The sequence below is a fragment of the Eumetopias jubatus genome, unplaced genomic scaffold (genome assembly GCF_037043125.1).
Source record: "Eumetopias jubatus isolate StellerSeaLion01/CBP00866 unplaced genomic scaffold, mEumJub1_p1.0 scaffold_9, whole genome shotgun sequence".
Lineage (NCBI taxonomy): Eukaryota > Metazoa > Chordata > Mammalia > Carnivora > Otariidae > Eumetopias > Eumetopias jubatus.
Genome location: NW_028274815.1, coordinates 7,415,236 through 7,432,296, shown reverse-complemented (window position 1 = coordinate 7,432,296; position 17,061 = coordinate 7,415,236). Strand labels below are relative to the sequence as shown.

The 17,061-nt window shown below is 51.7% G+C and overlaps 2 protein-coding genes across 10 annotated transcripts in view; one reads left to right on the top strand and one right to left on the bottom strand.

Annotated features, from left to right (window-relative positions):
* ADAM17 (ADAM metallopeptidase domain 17) overlaps positions 1-4,824 on the top strand; it is a 60,364-nt gene extending 55,540 nt beyond the window's left edge. For all 5 annotated transcript variants that reach the window (XM_028099291.2, XM_028099293.1, XM_028099294.1 and 2 more), the window contains 3 exons: positions 683-771; positions 2,548-2,598; positions 3,069-4,824. In XM_028099291.2, the coding sequence (XP_027955092.1) occupies positions 683-771; positions 2,548-2,598; positions 3,069-3,416 (488 nt within the window). In that variant the 3' untranslated portion in view covers positions 3,417-4,824. The remainder of the gene's footprint in view (positions 1-682; positions 772-2,547; positions 2,599-3,068) is intronic.
* Positions 4,825-4,945: 121 nt separating this feature from the next.
* Positions 4,946-16,402, bottom strand: IAH1 (isoamyl acetate hydrolyzing esterase 1 (putative)). 5 transcript variants are annotated; one of them, XM_028099295.2, is made up of 6 exons: positions 16,301-16,402; positions 14,880-14,932; positions 9,665-9,813; positions 7,874-8,071; positions 6,381-6,502; positions 4,946-5,268 (listed from the first exon to the last, which is right to left on the bottom strand). In XM_028099295.2, exons 1-6 carry the CDS (start codon positions 16,379-16,381, stop codon positions 5,086-5,088), a joined length of 786 nt encoding a protein of 261 aa, XP_027955096.1. In that variant the 5' UTR covers positions 16,382-16,402; the 3' UTR covers positions 4,946-5,085. The 5 variants fall into 5 exon arrangements, with proteins under 5 accessions (XP_027955096.1, XP_027955097.1, XP_027955099.1 ...); XM_028099296.2 differs by having other exon boundaries at positions 7,874-8,035; XM_028099298.2 differs by having other exon boundaries at positions 9,665-9,781.
* Between the last annotated feature and the right edge of the window lie 659 nt (positions 16,403-17,061).

The following is a 17,061-nucleotide window of genomic DNA, read 5'->3' as shown; positions in this document are numbered from 1 at the left end:
TGACAGGAGAAAAGTATGTTTTCAGATTAATATGCTCTAATCCTGCAACAGCAGACGGAAATATTCACAGCTTTTGTTGAAACAACTTTGTCAGCTAAGGTAAAATGGCCTCCTAGCCATCCCCCTGTGTAGTGCAGGCGCACAGATTGTCAGACAGAGAAAAGTCCATACTTTGTCAGAATACTGACTTCTTAAAATGAACACCTGACACCATAAGCATGGTTCAGTTCTCTAGGTTTTAAATCTGAATCCTATTTGATGTGGGCCTCGAAACAAACAAAAAGTGGGCTTCAGATTTTGCAGAAGCAGCGATGTATTCTGTCTTGCAGGGTTCATAATTTATAGTCACAAAAATAATACCCGGTTAGCAGCAGCTTTGTCCTTGTCATGCATCATTGCGAGCAGCAGCCTTCTGTATGCTTATCGTCGCTGACGCCATCACTCCGGGGGTCGTGTTATGTCTCTTCTCCACATGGACCCCGGGGCTGTTTGGGGAAGAGCACCCGTGGTGGGGGGCGGCGGTCCGGGCTGGCATAGGTGACACGCTGCTTTCGGCCGCCTCGCTAGCTCCACCTGGCCGGCAGTCCGTGGCATGCGACACGACGATAATATGCTAAGAGCATTCAGTTTTGAGCATCTGAAGTACTTGATGAAAACATTCACTGTTTGGAATTGTTCACAGGAAAGTTCTTAGCGGACAACATCGTAGGTTCCGTCCTGGTTTTCTCCCTGATATTTTGGATCCCCTTCAGCATTCTTGTCCATTGCGTGGTAAGTCGCCAACTTGCAGGTAATGAGACATTTTATCAGAATTTTGAGCAATTCCAACCTTACAACTTTCAGAAAAGATAAAATTTGTTCTTAGCAAGATCTGACCTGATGTTTCCAGTGGCGTTTTTTTGGTGTTATTCCCTGGGAAAAGTTTAGCTAATTGTTTTTTAAAAGAATTAATGCTTTTTGTATGGGGATATTTGTTCTCATATATAATTTGAGGAATGTTATACTTCCGAGCCCAGGAGATTGTTTCGCGGGATTTGCCTAGGGCCTCTGAGTGAAGCTTTGAAATGAGCGTTTCAGGCTTTGTTATAATAGAACAAATAACAAACCTCAGCATTCCAAAGATGGCACCCCTCTACCGTATAGATTCCTGACCTTATTGTATGGGGTATTAAATCTAAGGGGGAGCAATCTTTATTATTCTCCTTCAAAATGAGTAACAGCTAACAAGGTGAATTGGGCTCTAATAACTCCACGTGATTTATAAACTTGGGGACTTTATAAAACTCATCCTTACAACTCCATTCACCTTGCTTCTTTGGGAAAATGATGATTTGTCTGCTGTAGAGATGAGAAATCAGACCCAGGCTTCCAGGCTTGTGCTCTGGAACTCTTGGGCAGTGTCCCCTCATGTGAGCACTTGGAAGATTCCAGCACAGCTGCCCCTCAGGAGTCTTTTTTTTTTTTTTAAGATTTTATTTATTCGACAGAGAGCACAAGCAGGGGGACGAACAGAGGCAGAGGGAGAAGCAGACTCCCTGCTGAGCAGGGAGCCCGATGTGGGACTTGATCCCAGGACCCCGGGATCATGACCTGAGCTGAAGGCAGATGCTTAACCAACTGAGCCACCCAGGCGCCCCTCTCAGGAGTCTTTACTTCCTCTGCTTCCTTTCCGGTTGTGCCGGGGCCCTCTCACCGAGCAGCTCTTCCTCAGGGTGGGGGGCGTGGAGGGTGTGGGGAGGGAAATCTAGGGAGCAGCCCTGCTAAAGCAAAGCTGTGTTAAGGGGACACAGTCGGAGCTTTGAGTGCCATCAATCACTGTTGTTTTTACTGGCGAGGCCAATCTACTCTGCGTTGCAAGTTGCCATTGTGGACTGAGGCCTGACCCTTGGTTTTGGAGCAAAGCCGCTAGATAGGAGGGAGGGTGGTGCCTTGTCGCCGACCACAGAATGTGTGGGGGCAGCTGGGCTGGAAGCCAGGCCTAGAGTTTCAGGCTCCGCCTCCTGCCTTGCCCGTTGTCCTCTGTTCCACATCGGGATGGAACCAGGTGTTCAGCCTTCTGTGGAAGTATGATGGAGGGACTTCAGGCTGTTCCTCTAAGAATTTGGGCCACAGTAAACTCTGGAAACAGCTGAGAGTGTTGAGGCCATGGCGGGCTGGGGCATTTGGAGGCCAGTGCCAGGTGGGACTGCCCGCAGCGTCCCTAACCCCCGGCAGCTGTCCCTGCGGTCAGCACTGCCCTGGTCTGACCCCTGCACACACACGGACGTGCCTTTGGGGAAATCTCCCAGGAGAATTGTACTTAAGCATTCCCTGACTGGTTCCTTAGTTGACACCAAAACACCGATGGCCTCAAGGGCGAAGGAAGCACTTGCGGGCTGGTGGCAGAACTCGTGAAGTTTCTGTAAGAAAGTCTTCTCCTCTACTGGACATGATACTTGCCAAACTCATGTTCTGAGGTGGTTCTTCGCTTAGGAGGAGCCTAAAGGGAGAGAGCGTGTAACTGAATTATTTGTAAGAATGACCTTTGCCTACTCGTTTTCCTTCTAGGATAAGAAACTGGATAAGCAGTATGAGTCTCTGTCTCTGTTCCACCCCAGCGTAAGTACCTGCACACAGCAGTCTCTTCCAGGGCTTTCTGGTGGCTACCCCAGTGAGGGCCGGCAGCCCCTGCGGCTGTGCCGCCTTCGGCTGGTGGGAGGTCCTGTTGCGGCAGGAAGGCTCTAGGCTGGAACCTCCTTTAGTCGCGCGGTTGGAGGTTTAAACAGGAGGGCTGCTCTGCCCCCCACCCCCCCGGCCCTGATTGAGCTGTTCCGCACTGACCTAATTTAATGTTTGGAGAACCTTCCCTGTCTTGGGATCCTGACTTGATAGGATTGTTTCTTGTGAGTGCTCTTTTGGGTCTTCAAATGGCCAGTTGTCAGGACATGTGGAAGGTGGGGGAGCCTCACCTCATGCTTTGCTTAGTGCGAGGGGGTCATGGTGCCCAGACCGTAGACGGGGTGGGGGGGGTGGCGGAAGAGGTTGGAATTGTAGGACCTGGATCCGTCTTTGACTCCGTGTCTTTGCAGAACGTGGAAATGCTAAGCAGCATGGACTCGGCCTCGGTTCGCATCATCAAGCCCTTTCCTGCACCCCAGACCCCCGGCCGCCCGCAGCCCCTGCAGACCGCCCCCGTGCCGCCGGTACCCGCGGCTCCCAAACTGGAGCCCCAGCGAATGGACACGATCCAGGAGGACCCCAGCACAGACTCGCACGTGGACGAGGACGGCTTCGAGAAGGATCCCTTTCCCAACAGCAGCACCGCCGCCAAGTCCTTTGAGGACCTCACGGGCCGTCCGGTGACAAGAAGCGAGAAGGCCGCCTCCTTCAAGCTGCAGCGTCAGAACCGCGTGGGCAGCAAGGAGACCGAGTGCTAGGCTAGGGCCTCCTGAGCGCGGGCTTTTGGTACGACGGACTCGGAATCCCGTCGTCCATTTTGTGAAGATTTGGGAGAAATAAGGGACTTCACAGCAGATGCTGGTCATGTGTTTGGACTCCTTCACACACAGAAATACTTGTGTGCTTAGGCCCTTGTCCTTTGGAAGAGGTAAGGTGAATCTAGCTTATTTTGAGGCTTTCAGGTTTTAGTTTTTTTGGTTTTTAAAATACCCTTCAACCTGTGGTGCAAAAGCAGAAAATACAGCTGGATTAGGTTATGAATATTTACATTTTTGTAAATTGACCTTTTTATTGAGAAGAGCACTGATTAAGGAGATGATCAGTTTTTTGTTTTGTTTTCTTTTTTTTATGTACACTGTAATGATCCGCTATCAGGAGGCATTTAGCAGTTACTTGTGAGGATAACTGGAACACAGATTTTATTTTTTTGCCTTCAGGTAAAGACAAAGGAGAGAAAACGGAGTTATACATCCTTTCCAAGGTGTGGGTTCTGTTTTTAGGCATTACCCAGAGCTTTTAGCAGCAGGGAGAATCACCCAGCTTACTCCTAAAGATAGATGTGCTAATACGGTATTTCAGATTCTACGAATTAAAACACAGTCTAGCTTACAGGTAGCTAAACTGAATTTACAGAATCCTGCCAACTGCTCAGAGCCCCACTTGGCCGGGCAGTTTTTGTTTTTTAAGTTTGTCTAGTACTGTTGCTGTGTTCGTAAAGGGCTCGCCATTCACAAAACCTAAACAACTTCAAAATGAGAGCATGGTTTCCTCTTTGCAAACACTGGTGGCCAAGAAGTACGTGAGCTAGTTCTCCCCAAAGAATGGTGGTCTTGAAAGGCCGAGGCGTTGTGCTGAGCAGGGGGCGGCACGCTGCCTCTCTTGGGCCTGCGGCTCCCCCCACCACCACCCCCCCAACCCCGCCCCCCCCACCGGTTCCTGAAAACCCCTGGTGGTGACCCGGAGGTGGACCCTGCACATCACTTCTTGCTTTAGTGCTTCGGGACTGTGTGCGTTTACTTTGTGAAGGATAAAAACCATCAAGTTGAACTCTTGATTTCCTTAAAATTATAGTTAAAAGCTTTTCCCCCCTAAGTGCTGAGATGTGCTCATTAGCCAACACATTCTAACGGAGATAATTTGTAAATTTTGAGGGCAATTAACTGAACCTGTGATAAATCGAATCTTCTAAGGACGTTTATTATGCAGATGCCTGTTACACTAATACTTGAACTTATACCTTGTGGTGTTTGCTGTCTTAACTAGTCCTGATATAGTTTAGTTATACTTTTGGAATCTGATAGAAGGTGAGTGGGTGTATGTGAGAGTGAACGGTTCCCAGCTCAATGTAAGAAAATTTTTTTATAAAATTGTGACTTTTTAAACAAATTTGTCTTTACCTTTTTCCCACGTATGAACAAGCTGCCCAGGGTTGGTTCTGTGGCTGGGGCGCTGAGGACAGCCGCCTCAGTCACATATTTCCACAACACAGCGTACCGAGGTACAGAGCTTCCCTACAAATTCTAACGTTTTTATTAATCTTGGTGGCAGAGGTTCAGTGGTTTTTATTCCAAGGTCATGAGCAAAGGTCTGCTCACTTGTCTTGGGATCTTTGTCACGTAGTTAATGGCCAGACGGGGTTTTCGGTGGCTAGTGGTCCCCGTCTCCCAGAAGACTTAGTTCCGGTTTGGCTTCTGCTACGTCTCGCCAGTACGGGAGCAGCAAAGGCAAGGAGGAGACTTTCTTCTCTATCAGGGGCCAAAGGTGGGAGAATAAAAACTCATTTCCCTTCGGTGACAAGTGCAGCCCATCTGACAGGTAGGAGGAGAAGTCCTGTGTGGGAGGAGAGCACAGTTAAACGTGAGGGGCCCGCTGCTCGCCAGCCCTTCGGGAGGTGCAGGCTCGCTGCCCAGTACGCACTGAGCTTCGTGAACCGCGTACCATTCGGTGCCCGCCTGAGCCATCCTTCCAGCTCCTCAGACGGCAGAGGCTGCACAAGTGAACACGACCTGCTGGTAGAAGAGCTCAGGGCCCCGGGTGCCACACGGTTTCTGACTCCCCCAGTCTAGCAATGAGGCGGACGGGCAGGTTGTTCGGCGGAAGGAACCCCGAGGAGCAGCCTTCGCCCTAAGCCGAGCCCCTGTCCCTGCGGGCCAGCTGGTTCACAACTCTTCCAGACCAGGGCCTCCCCCAGGCCTCGGTGCTCCTCTCTGCCATTTTGGAGAAGACCTTTCAGGAAAGCCCACCCCCACCCCCCATTCCCATTCTAGAAATCTCAAAGGACACAGTAGTGTGCAGTTCCCTTTTCTGGAGCAGTACAGCCTTCCCAAACTTCCCGGATGGACGTTCAACCCAGATGAAGCCAGGACTCTGCACGCTGTCCCCTGCTGCTCCTGGCCTGGGAAACCACAGGAGGGCTGAAGCGCGGGGGCTGCTGGGTCCTGTGACCCGTAACTACAGGAAAGCGTCGGACTGCCTTCCTTGTACCGCTCTGTGTGGGGGCCAGCTTTCACCTTTTATAGTGGTAAGTGGGCTTTCTGGCTTTAAACAAAATATTTAGACCCACCTAGTTCAAGCTAGGATTTTTAGCTACCACCCTGTCCTGCTAAAATAATCACTGTACCTTTTAATGAGTTTTACAGTAGGGGGTGGGAGTGCTAAAAGATTTTGGCCTGAATGTCCTTAATATGAACCATTTTTGGCTCATTTATTTCACTCTGTGCTCACTCCTGACTGTTCAAGGGGTCCCGGAGAAGGATGGCAGCTGCTGGGTCCCGCAGAGGAACCAGGCCGGGCGAGCCCCCCCCCCCCCCCTCAGCTTTCTGGTTTAATCGCTGAAAGCAACAAGGGTCGTACCTACTCAGAGCCACTCTAGGCAGAGCCACACAGAGCGGGGGCCCGTCTGTCGGGTCCTGCTCACCCCAAGGCCCGAGCCAGCCCCGTACCTGAGTGTCCTTCTGCATCAGGGTCCACAGGTCGAGCACATCGACCCCACAGTCTTGGGCTACCTGTGAGCAGGCGCCCGCGTACTCGCCAACAACCGAGTTCAGACGATTTAATCTGCAGCCTGTGGAGGAGAGAGCGCGCGGGTGGCAGCTGGCCCTGGGCCGGCCATGCTTGGCGCACGGGCAGGGACCACCGGACCCGACGGGGCGGGGGGGGGGGGGGGGGGGGAGGATGGTTCCCGTGTGCTGTGCTACCCGGGAGGGGGCTGTGGCTGGTCACCGCAGGGGACATGGAACAGAAGTGCAGAGGGAGCAGAGGCCGGCGGCAGCCGTCGCACCCAGAGGCTAGGAAGGGGGGCGCCGGAGAGGGAGGCCGGGCCGAGACCCCTGAATCTGGATGTGTGAGGAGGAGAAGCCCCCCCCCCCCCCCCCCGCACTGCAGTGAAGCTCAGTGGGGTTCAGCCCGAGAAGGGCAGAGCCGGGAGGGGCTGCGGAGGCTGGTCCTCCCCAACTCTCGGGGGCTGGGCGGGCGGCTCCCTCCCCGCCGGCGCTGAGGCGGCCCCGGCCAGTCGGAAACGGACGGGCCGGTCCTCCCGGGAACGTCCTCGCGGCCCGTGGCTCAGGCCCCGGGCGGCTGAACCCGGGGCGGTCCTCCACCGGGCCCTCAGCCACGTCTGCGGAAGTGCAACGAGTCTCACAGAACAATGCCTACTGCGCCCCAGGTCCTGCTCTTCTCCTAGTCCATTCAAAACCAAGCCACTCGCCCAGGTCCGTGAGCCCCGAAAGCGCCGCCCGGGCTCTCACCGGCACGCGGCCCGGCCTCAGGGCAGGCGGCCGCTGGGGGGGGGGGGTCCCCGCGCCGCGACGGGGCGGTTCGTCCACTTCTCGCGACCGCCCTTCCATGTCTGCCGCCAGCGGGCCTGGCCCCCTCCTCCCCGTCTGTCCTCTTCTTCAGGGTGAACTTGCCCTATTTACCTCCTCGGGGGAACTTCCTGGACATCTCCAGATTCTGCTTCTGTACTTTCAACAGACTTTCAACACGTCTGTTAGACCCTTAATCACGTTGTGGCGAGTATCTACTGACAGGACCACCGCCCTCCCCGGCCCAAGGGGCAGGAACCGGGTTCCAGTCGCTTCTGTCCTGAGCACCTGGCCAGGCCCTGGCTTAGCACCTCAAAGTGCAAAGACGAACAGCGGTGGGGACAAGAGTGCCTCCCGGTGCGGCTGGGCGGAGAGCGGCCCAGAAACAGGGGCGCCCTGCCCGAGCCCCGGCGCCTGCGGAGGAGCCCGCGTTCGGGGAGGAGGGGGAGGGCGGCTCGCGCCGCTGCGAGGCCCGGAGGACGCCCCCCCCCCCCCACGTGCGGGCGTCGGGGTCCCAGCCCCGCGCCGCAGGCTCTCGGGGTGCGGCGGGGGGCAGGCCACAGTCCCGGCGTCGCCGGGCCGCCCGAGCCGCGGCAGCGGAGGCCCACGGGCCCGGAAGGCGGCGCGCGTACCTTGCAGGAGGCACTCCTGCTCCCAGGCGGCCTCCCAGAGCGGGGGCGGCGTGATGAGGACGACGCGGCTGCCGGGGACGCCGGCCCGCTGCAGGTACCACACCATGCTCTTCAAGTTGGCCGCGTACTCGGCCAGCGGGATGTGCTGCTTGGGGTTCTCGTCTGTTCGGGAGGAACACGGATACTCCAAATGCACCTCTGTTACAAGGGACCGCAGGTAAGAGTAAGACGAGTTCACAGACCCGTGGGGCTCCCGATGGCGCCGGGCAGGGGGAGCCCCGAGGACAGAGACGGCGGGGGGCGCGCGGGGCCGGCTCTTCACACGGCAGACCTCCGAGGCTCCCGGTGGCCACGAGTCCGGGCCGTGCAGGGCAGCGCCGCGGGCCATCCGAGCCGGTGCCCTGGGATACGTGCTCGACCCTTCTGTGCTCCTGTGTCCTCCCTGGTAACCTGCGGGTAACCGGGTCTCCCTGACAGGGTTGTGGAAAGGACCCAGCGAAGTGTGGGACGCACGAGAGCGAGGCGCCCACCACACCAGAAGCGCGCGCCGTGGCTCCCGTCGTGGCTGCAAAGGGTCATTTCTAACTGGCCTCACAGGCAAGTATCACGAGACTCACTGCAGGCATTTTCCAAGCCACACGGAAGCATAATCATAGAAGCAAAATAAAGTCACCCATGATCCTACCACCCAGAACACCACGGGTGGCACTTGGATCTACTTCTAATCTTTTCCATGTTGATACATATACTTTAAAAAAACAAACACACCGTGGGGCACCTGGGTGGCTCAGTCGGTTGACCTGACTTGACCTTCGGCTCAGGTCATGGTCCCGGGGTCCTGGGATCGAGCCCCGCATCGGGCTCCCTGCTCCGCGGGAAGCCTGCCTCTCCCTCCCCCACTCCCCCTGCTTGTGTTCCCTCTCTCGCTGTGTCTCTGTCAAATAAATAAATAAAATCTTAAAAAAAAAAAACCTACGAAGATCTTTGTCCTTATGGAGCTTACATATTTAAAACACACACACACACACGCTGGGATCACACTGAAGATACATAACCATATTGTTTTTTTTTCACATAACATTATATTACGGGCATTTCCGTGTCCATTAGTAGCCCTCAAAAACTTGATTAGTTGTTGCGCGACCAGCTTGATGCGTCTATTTTACCATGTGGCACCCTAACGTCTGCCATTCCAAACACCATCCCAGGCGTCTGCACATCTGCCTGCTGCATTACTATTAGGCTGGATCTCTAGATGGGGTGCATGCCGTCAAATATCTTTCCGGAAAGATCACAAGTTTCCCCACCAGTTACATAACAGCGTGCCCATCTCACTCCACACTCAGCAGCTCTAAGTATTAGTGCTTAAAAAATACTTGCCAGGGCGCCTGGGTGCCTCATTCAGTTCAGTGCCTGACTCTTGCTTTCTGCCAGGTCGTGATCTCAGGATCGTGAGATCGGGCCCTGTGTCGGGCTCATCCACTGGGTATGGAGCCTACTTAAGATTCTCCCTCTCCAGGGCGCCTGGGTGGCTCAGTTGGTTAAGCATCTGCCTTTAGCTCAGGTCCGCATCCCAGAGTCCTGGGATCAAGCCCTGCTTAGCAGGGAGCGTGCTTCTCCCTCTGCCCCTCACCCCGCTTGTGCTCTCTCTCTCTCAAATAAATAAAATCTTAAAAAAAAAAAAAAAGTTCTCCCTCTCTCTGTGCCCCCCCCCGCCCCCCACATGTGTGTGGTCACGCTCGCAAAACACAGCTAATGATGAATTAGGAAAACACAAGAACGCTTTTTTACCTTTCAGCGCGCTGTCATTGGCACCAAAGAAAATTGTAACTGCTACTGGGCTGTCCAGACTGTTCCCTTTCCTGATTATTCTTGGAAGGATGATTTTGGCCCATCTGGTATTGTAACCTGAAAATCCACGATTCAGAACATCACATTTTCTGAAATGAAGAATTTAAAAAAAAAAGATGAATTGTGGGCAAAGAAAGGTTTCTAGTCCATCTGCAGTGAACCCACAGTGTGTGCCCTCCAGGCTGTGGCACCTGCTGACGTCACATGGCTCTGGGGTGCTTTCACTTTTTTTAAAGTTTATTTCAGTCATCTCTACACCCAATGTGGGGCCCGAACTCATGACCCCGAGACCAAGAGTCGCAGGCTCTTTGGACTGAGCCAGCCGGGCGCCCCTGCCGTGCTTTCACTTTGAGAAGAGCATTAACATAGTTGAACATGCTGTCCTTAAAGTCTTTCCAAGATCTAGGTCGTCTTTCCTTGACAAGAGGGGTTATGAATAGCTGAGCAAAGGGGCTGGCATCTCATCTGCAGACTCGCGCGTGGCGGGGGCTGGGGTCCTGTCACAGGGTGCTCACAGCAGACAGGTGTTAACCTGAGCAAGCATCTTGGGTGGAAAGTCACCAACAAGCTGGAGCTCAAGAGTAACAATGGTTCGTCGGCGGTGGGGGGGGCTATATCTATATAGAAGATTTGAGACTTTTTACAGACTATTTTTTAAGAGGCATTTTAGGGGTATAGCAAATCGAAAGGAACAGCTGCACACTCCTGCCCCCCACATGCACAGCCTCCCCAACTATCAACAGCCCCCTGCCCCCGAGAGGCACATTTGTTGTAGGTGATGAACCTGTATTCGCACATCATTCTCAGTAGCCCCCCATGGTTCTGATTCAATCACTTATACACACACACACACACACACACACACACACACACACACACACACAATGTATGTATATATGTATGTATATAGTGTTTCAGTTTGTTTTGCCTTCTTAAAAACACATGGTTTGATTCGCAGTACTGTAGGGTACAAGGAGAAGACCATGGATCTTGAGCTAGTTGCCTGGGTTTGTGTCCCTGTTCCTTTACTTAGTGGCCGGGACCCCCGGTATGTTTGCAGACACTTAAAGTTGTCCATAATGAAAATTTTAAAAACCCCTCAGAGTACAACTTCTGGTTAACAAACCGATGGGGCTTACTTCGGTGTATAGTTCCAATTCCTACAGCTCAGCAGAGAACACGGGGCTATAAGGCCAGGGAACAGAGGCTGAGACAACCGGAGGAGACTTGGTTTGCCACTACTCAAAAAGCTCTGAAAATGTATAAATCTTGGGGACAACAATAACAAAATTCAGTCACAATTTCTAAGTGTGATTTCTTGGTGTTTTCCATGCGTAATGATTACAAAAAGCTGACTGGCCATTTTAAAGACTCAATTTAAAATGGAATACTCTTGGGGCGCCTGGGTGGCTCAGTTAGTTAATCGTCCAACTCTTGATCTCAGCTCAGGTCTTGATCTCAGGGTCATAGGTTCAAGCCCACGTTGGGCTCCATGCCGGGCATGGAGCCTACTTAAAAAAAAAAAAAAAAAAGAATACCCTAGAATTCTGATGAGTCTGTTTTACATCCCCTCCAATGGTGTAGTCACTGCAATGCTTAAAAAACCAGAAGGCAAGGCAGCTTGCTCCCTAAGGCCTGTGTGATGTGGCAGGAAAGCTGAAAGTCTGGAATCAGAGCAGCCAGGGTCTGGACCTCCCTGCCCTTGACTACCAGATCAGGCCTTGGCCATTTATCTCATTTCTCTGAGCTTCAGGCTCCCCAACTGCAAAAGATGAACCTAATACCTAATCTGCTAGGCAGTGTGAAGACTAAAAGTAACCAGACACACATAAGGAGCTCAATAAATAGCAGCCATTACATATTGAAAAAAAAATCATTATTATAAGGCTATGAACCAGGAAAAAAGGGCGAGTGAGTGAAGCCCAGGGTTGAAACTGTTTCAGTTCCCTTCTGAAAGGAGAAGGCTATCTGAATTTCTCTGGCTTGAACAGTATCATCAATAGTGCCCAACTTATTCCAAAGGCTACAGAAACTGGCACATTAAGAAAGACTTTTAGGGGCGCCTGGGTGGCTCAGTCGGTTAAGCGTCTGCCTTCGGCTCAGGTCATGATCTCAGCCTCCTGGGATGGAGCCCCGCATTGGGTTCCCTGCTCAGCAGGGAGCCTGCTTCTCCCTCTCCCTCTCCCCCTGCTTGTGCTTCCTCTCTGTCAAATAAATAAAAAAGAAAAACTTTTACTTAAATTCATGGCTAATAACAAGTATTTAAGTTCAGATGAAGAGGGAAAGAGTAAGAATGAACTGAAAGATTCCTTGCCAAACAACCCAGCTCTAGGAGATTGCCTTCCAGAAACAATGTAGATTAAGCCATTTTATAAACCAGGCAGGGGCCTATCTTTAAAAGCAAACAGCAGAAGCTTTTAAAAACTGAAAAAGTTGAGTTTATTCTAACTCCCTTTAAGTTCTTCAAGTACTTTAAAGAAATACTGCGATAAGGCTAAAAAAAACCAATGAAAATGTCAATAAATTTTAAGAGGATTTAAATAGATTTAAGAATTATTAAAATGCTTTTATAATGCTAAAACATAAAAGATGTCCCTATGGGACACAATGATATATTTTAGATTACTATCCATGTAGTTACTGTGAGGTAACCTCTTTACAGCTTGGAAACTGGGTTACATTTAACGCTGAAACCAACATAACACTGTATGTTAATTACACTTCAAAAAAAAAAAAAAAAAAAAACCCAAACCGCTGCGAATCAGTTCAGGGCTGTACAGATGGCTGACGCTGACATTAAAAATTCACGGGGCTGGGGGTGGGGGGCGGGGCGCCGCCGGGGTGGCTTAGTGGGTGGAGCTTCTGACTCCGGGCTTCCCCTCAGGTCCTGATCTTGGGGTTGTGAGATCGAGCCCCGTCCCTCCCCCTCCACACTCAGCGAGGAGTCTGCCTGTGCCTCTGTGCCTCTCTGCCCCTCCCCGCACGGACGCATCCTCTCTCTGAAAGAAATCTTTAAAAAGTAAATTCACCCCAAGTGTTCACACAGCTAAAGAAAATGTCCACCTAAGGGGCAGTTGTTTGGGGTGGAATAGAAAGAACCCAGTTCCGGCGCTAAAGAAGGATGGTGGGGTGTAACGGCCTGCTCTCTCGGCCCCCAGTGCCAGTCAGCGCCAACCACAGCCCCCTAGCTTTCCCAGTGGTCCGCCCGCCCCGCCTGGTGGGAGAACAGGGGCGCCCGGGGCCACTGCTCCCTCAGCCTGGGTTCTGCGGCCCCACTGTGGCATTTGAGTTCCTAATCCTCCGGAGAGAGTGGCTGGGGTGAGTGCGCCCAGCAGGGGTGGGCACTCTGGGCGGGGAGCCTGGAGGGGCAAGAGTTCACCGAGGTGCGGCCTCTTTGGAGGGGCTGCTCTGCGCTGTGGGCCGCCACAGGGCGCTTGTCAGGAGTCAGAGACGGGAGGCAACAGACCACACGTCTCCAACTCTGTCTTTTCCTGTAACTTCTCTCAATCCTGAAAAATAACTTCTAATTAAGTGGTCTTCTAGGCAAGCATAAACTACCAATTCTCACCAGGATTTCAGTACTAAAATTATTCACTATTTATGAAATATTTGGTAAAAATTATGTGTTGGTAAAGCATTTGAAATGCCTGGTTTTCCAGGCCACTTGAAGTGTTTAGCTTTTCAGAAAAGGTTAATAGACCAATTAAACAGTTACTGGATTACTAAACATAAACGCCACTATTTATTGAGCACTTTCAAGTTCCAGCTGTCTAAACAAGCTCACATTAGCATCTCCAGCCTCCCACCATGAAAGCAGGTGACCTCATCATCTCAGGAGGTTCAGGACCACGGGCTCTGGAGCCGGGCCACCTGCCACTTAGCTCTACGACCTTGTCAAAACCCCTCTCCACCTTATTCTTCTCAGCTAGAAGATGGATCGGAGACTCACTCACTCTGTACTACAGGGCAGTTGTAAAGATTACATGAGTCAATACACATAAGGCATTTTAGTTTCTGGCACTCAGTAAAACTTAGCGACAACCCTCCCATTTGACAGAAGGGAAAACCGGTGATACTTTCCTATGTCTAGATTAAGTTCACTTAACTACGGAAAGCATTTGGGAACAGAAAAAGCCCCCCAAAAAAGGTCAAATTTTTCATTTCTAGTTTAGGGGATAAAAATGAAGGAGAAAGTGAAGACATTTTAAAACACATTTCACATTTGGAAATAAAATATATTTCCTTGGTGTGTTTATTATACTGAAGAAATTACCAAGTATTAATAAGCTGGTGGTACATCCAGCTTATTTCTTCTAAAGGAGAGACAAAACTCCTGACCAGTTTACCGATACTCTTAAATACTTGTGTTTACTGTTTTTAATGTGAAAAATATTTCTAAGTATTTTTTAACCTCCTGGATTGGAGCAGTGTTTCCCTTTTGATGACTTCCTTAGCATATGCTTACCTTAAGTCTGGCAAATAAAATGCCAAAATCATCACTATTTCTAATATATATATTTTTAAAGATTTTATTTATTTGACAGAGAGAGCGAGAGAGGGAACACAAGCAGGGGGAGTGGGAGAGGGAGAAGCAGGCTTCCCGCGGAGCACAGAGCCCAATGTGGGTTCGATCCCAGGACCCTGGGACCATGACCTGAGCCGAAGGCAGACGCTTAACCGACTGAGCCACCCAGGCGCCCGTATTTCTAATATATTTTATAAAGAGAATTTGGGGGACAAAAACCTCTATCCAAAAATGATGCTAACGTTGGTTTATGAATATACTTTGCTTTCTTTCAATCGAATTCCTTACTACTCGTTTAAATCATATCCACAGTCATACCCGCAAAAAAAAAAAAAAAAAATACTTCTTCAGATGGTGAATAACTATTTTGTTTGGCTCCAAACCCAGTATCTTTTCCACAACTTTTAGGGTTTTATTTCACATCCGGCAGAACTTTTGCTGAATCCTGAGCACCTGCCCTTCCTCCTTCCCTCCCCCAACCCTGTATATACATTAACCAGGAAAGGCCCACAAAGATGAAGAAAGGAGGAATTTACTGTTTGAAACTGTATCATTCACTCTGTCTTCTGAGATGCAGTTATAGTTTTCCATCAATAAGCACTCAAGTATCAGTCTAGAAACTATTCTCACCTGACCAGCCTGTCAGCCAGTGATGCTCCCCATCCACCCTGCTGGAAAGAAAACTGAAAAAGGAAAAGTCCATTACTACTTATCGATGTAATTAGCACATTTTAGAAAGGGACATTTTGGTCATCACCTCCTTCTGTTTTCCTCTCACCCTCCCTGACTTTTTGGCCTTCTTCATTTGCTTTGCTCAGAGGTCATTTTAGGAATTACCACAGCTAAACCTCAGCAGCACTCTGGAAATTAGGGGGAGTTTTCTTCCCTATCAGTTGGATTTGAGCCAGTCATCTGCATTTTTATTGAGAATATTAGAGTCATTTTTACTTAGAATAGCTACTGAAATTTATGTACAAGAGATAAAATCAGTTGTATATTCAGTTAGGAAGCGAGACCCACGCTGTACTACATTTCCATACTTGAAAAGAAGGAAGTTAATTACAGAACTCGGGGTGAACCTTTTTTAAATATACATTCCTATAAATTTGGAAAGCCCTTACTGCCCTTCTTGCCTAAAAATTGTCACATACACAGAAAATTGGTTGAGGAAGTCATGTCTGAGGAGACAAATAAGAAAAAAAAAGAAACACAAAACACCACGGGAGTAATTGTTGTTTTTAAAGTGTACTTCCTCCCTGAAGTAGAACATGCATTTTTCCTTAACATGAGTTGAAGTGATCTTGGGTGAAAAGGTGAATTACTACGTTATTCTTGGGGACATTTTATTCAAGATCAGCTTGTTCCACCAGAGGAAGCAGAGGTGACCTGGTTCCAAGCGTTTTCTGCCTGGAACGGGCGGCACACAACCTCAGCAAGTGATTCAGCCGCCACCGCGCTCCCGCAGGTGACCCTCCCCGGAAGCTCCGCGCGGGACACAAAGTGCAGTCCGTGCTGCGAGCGACCAGAGGAGGTTTCGTGGAAAAGGAAAACACTAAGATGAAAACAACGCGCCCCTACTTGTACCGGGTCTCCCGATTATCCCTAAAACTGACGGGAAGCAGTGAACTCAGGCTTTGTCACGCCTGGGCGAGTCACTTCACTTCCCTGCACTTCAGCTCACCCGTCAAACGGGCTCCAGGAAACGGGTGTGCAAGCACTGCGCCACCCACACCGTTACCCTGAAGCTAGGAGCGACTAGAAACGGGAAGCCCTGCCGGCGGGGAGGGGGGGGTCCGAAGGGGCGCTGGAGGCGGCTGCTACTGGAGGCTGCAGGCATCCCGGAGGAGATCCCGCCACCGGGGCAGCCCATGCCTGGAAGCGGGGTGCAGGGAGGTGGCCTCGATAACCGCGGGGCAGACGGGAGGACGGGAGCCCGGTGCGGAGGAGAGCCAGTGAGCTGCCAGGCCCGCAGCTCTCAGCGGGGCCGTCGCCCAGAGAGCGCGGCCGTGGACGCCCAAGTGACCCGCCATGTGAGGACCGAGCGGCGGTACCTGGGTGATGGAGTCTCCGAAGAGCAACACCCGCGGCCAGTGCAGAGAGCAACCGCCGCTCGCCGCCTCGCGCAGCGCCATATTGCCTGCCGGCCGAGAGGCGGGGCCAGGCCGGATATCCGGGGCGGGGCGAGCGGCCGGGGGCGGGGCCGCCCGCAGAGCTGCGGGGAGGCGCCTGAGCAGGGGTCGCTCTCCTGTCGCCCGCGGGGTGGCTGCCCGCCACTTCCCCAGGGCTCCTCGAGCTGGGCTCCTTTGGCACCAACCGACCATTTTTAACACATGCGATAGCAGTTGCCCCTTGGAAAGCTCATTTTTGTCCGTTTACACAGCGGCCTCGCTGTTGGTGGGCTCATCCCGTCAGGGGCGGGGCGCACGCAGCCCCCTGCCGTCCGGGAGCCGCCCGGCACTTCCCCGGGAGCCGGAAGGGAGAGCGGTCTGGCGCCGCCCGCAGAGCCGACGCCACCCTCCACGCGGGGCCGGATGTTTCCGCAAACAGCAAGAGTGTGAAGCTCGCGGGGGTAGGAAGCGCTTCCGAGGGACTCGTTCATCACACAGCCATCTCTCGTTAAGCAAACGGACTCAAGCATTTATCGAAGGTTTTGACCTCAAAGAAAAACTTAAGACGTTTGCTGAAGACAGGAAGGCAGACTATTCAAGGACGAAGATGGGGTTTTGCAGGAGGGGAGAGAAATTAGGAAAGGTGGGAATCCATAGCCAAGGAGCAGGGTGGAGGGTAGAAGGATGTACAATTTCTAGAAACC